This window comes from Drosophila ficusphila, unplaced genomic scaffold, assembly GCF_018152265.1.
Source record: "Drosophila ficusphila isolate 14025-0441.05 unplaced genomic scaffold, ASM1815226v1 contig_348, whole genome shotgun sequence".
NCBI lineage: Eukaryota > Metazoa > Arthropoda > Insecta > Diptera > Drosophilidae > Drosophila > Drosophila ficusphila.
The window spans coordinates 1,144,446-1,147,124 of record NW_025064257.1 but is presented as its reverse complement, the minus strand read 5'-3'; the positions used below and the strand labels follow the sequence as shown (position 1 = coordinate 1,147,124).

At 43.4% G+C, this 2,679-nt stretch overlaps 1 protein-coding gene across 1 annotated transcript; it reads left to right on the top strand.

Moving 5' to 3' along the window:
- Window positions 1–975: 975 nt before the first annotated feature.
- Window positions 976–1,794, top strand: LOC122319974. The gene has a single exon (XM_043207874.1). It carries the CDS (start codon window positions 976–978, stop codon window positions 1,792–1,794), a length of 819 nt encoding a protein of 272 aa, XP_043063809.1.
- The last annotated feature ends 885 nt before the right edge of the window (window positions 1,795–2,679 follow it).

Sequence of the window (2,679 nt, the reverse complement as noted above, 5' to 3'; positions counted from 1 at the left end):
GGTGCAAGATCCGCGGCGGTACCAAGTGACTTGGACTTTTACATTATGACAATAAAGTACCCGGAATTTCCCGTTTAAATTGCCCGCGTAAGAGATATTTGAAAAATTTTTTTTTGCCAAGTTAGTAGGTCCATTCTCAATTAAGGAGCGAGATTTGAGCGGGATATGTCAACTAGTTTGTTTACAACAGCTAGTTTTGTAAGTTCACCTCAGCTGTGCTCGACGATTTTTGGTTTTTTTCGGTTTCGGTTCGTTTTTCTTCCTCCATTCTGATGATTGTTGACTTGTTTGCATGTCCTACTCGTACACCCATGTCTCATCACCAGTTATTATTCGATTCATGAATGTGAGATCGGAATTCGCACGATCAAGCATGTCCAAAGCAACTTTCTCACGGTACTCTTTTTGAAAGAAATTCAGGTGTTTTGGAACAAGCCGTGCAGCGACGCGTCTCATGCCTAAATTTTCCACCAAAATTAAACGAACGGATTCGCGAGAGATGTTCAGGTGTTGTGCTACCTCTCTAATACTCACATGACGATTTTTAAGAACGATTGCTTTCAATTTGCTGATGTTTTCATCGGTGTTAGAGGTGGATGGTCGTCCAGACCTAGGCAAGTCGTCCACGACTTCTCGTCCTTCACTGAATGCTTTATACCATTCATATGCTTGAGTTTTCGATAAAACCATAAGTCTTGTGTAACATTCGCAACGCTTCAGCGCACAAAATTCCGTTGGATACACAAAATTTGAGACAAACTCGTTGTTCAATTTTTATATCCATTACAAAAATCGTCGAGCACAGCTGAGGTGAACTTACAAAACTAGCTGTTGTAAACAAACTAGTTGACATATCCCGCTCAAATCTCGCTTCTTAATTGAGAATGGACCTACTAACTTGGCAAAAAAAAATTTTTTCAAATATCTCTTACGCGGGCAATTTAAACGGGAAATTCCGGGTACTTTATTGTCATAATGTATGAAGCAAAGTCTGATGCTACCTTAAGACAGGTAGAAGCTTTAAAAAGCTACCTGGAGTCAGATGAGGCGCTCAACTTCGACGAGACTGATCTTCAAGTGCGACTTGATTTTGTCGATCAAATGCAAGTGGACTTTGATAAAAGTCAAACCGCGGTCGAAAGGTTAGACTTGCAGGAGTTGTACAGTGACGCTCGGTCAACGTTCGCAAACATCTACCTCGCGGTAAAATCGCAAATTTCGCGTGAGCTTGGCAAGCAGCGTAGATTTTCAGTCGTGAATTCTACAGCCCTTCCACATGTCGGTGGTGATTCGAGACCCGCTGCGCGTGCCACAAGACTCCCAGAATTCAAGTTGCCAAGGTTCAGCGGTGCCTATATCGATTGGCCTGATTTCTACGCAATGTACAACACCATTGTGGGCAATAATGATGACCTGAGCAACGTGGAAAAGTTCCAGCATCTTCGGTCATGCTTGGATGGCACAGCGTTGGACACAATTGGTTCACTGGAGCCCACGGAAGCTAACTATGAAAAAGCTATCGAATTACTAGTTTCGAGATTTGATAACAAACTTTTGCATTTTCAGGCACACATACGGTCAATCTGCGGGATTTCAGGTGTGGAGCAAGGATCGGCAGCAAGCTTACGACGCTTAAGCGACCAAATGAATTCGCATCTGCGTGCGCTGAATACCATGGCAACGACACAGGAGATCATGGACGGTCTTCTGATCGATCTGGTAGCTTCGAAGTTGGATCGCCACACTCGAGAGAAATGGGAAGAGGGTCTGCAGGCAAATAAGCTGCTGAAGTGAAAGGATATGGCTACATTCCTGGAAAAGAGGTGCCGCATGTTGGAGAATCTTGAAAATGCTATGGTAATCCCGACACCTAGCAAACAGGTGGGAAAACCAAACACTAACAAAAACATTCATAACGCACTCGTAGCATCATCACTAAACACCTCATCATTTAGAGATCATTTCATTTCTAAATGCCAGTCCCACCTTGCGATATAAGGAGGCTAAAAGGCTGCACTTGTTTCTTAATTGTTTGCGCAAAGGCCATGGTATGCAACAGTGCAAGTCTGGTTCTTGCAAACGCTGCCATTCGAAGCATAATTCGTTACTTCACATCGATTCTAATGCCATCGCCGCACCCTCTCCTCCAACTACCACTACTAACACTCAAAATGTCGTTTCGCTCTTATCATCATCATTCTCTGAAGCTCCACCTGTTGTCTCGTCAGATAGTAAGACCGATTATGTGCTGCTTGCAACTGCCATCGTATACATCAGAAATCGATCTGGTGCATTTGTTCCCTGCAGAGCCTTGTTAGAATCAACATCGTCACTTCTCGTTTTGTTAAGCAGTTGCAACTCACTACTCGTCAAGCTAACACATCTATATCTGGAGTTGGTGAATCATCATTGTCATCAAACGCATCCGTCGATCTCGAAGCACACTCCAGGGATAGAAAATATCGTACAGCACTGACAGCAGTAATTAGTGGCAAAATTACGGATTACCAGCCTCTTTAAACGCCCTAGGGTGGAACATACCATCAAATCTTGTTTTTGCTGATCCGTGGTTCTACAATAGTCAGCGTATCGATTTGTTAATAGGGGCTGGCATCTTTTACGAATTGCTTTGCGTTGGGCAAATGCGATTAGCCGAAAATCTGCCCATTTTGCAAAAAA

What these genes read in the sequence shown, in the direction of transcription:
- LOC122319974 (XM_043207874.1), top strand. Translation starts at nt 976, where the DNA reads ATGTATGAAGCAAAGTCTGATGCTACCTTAAGACAGGTAGAAGCTTTA.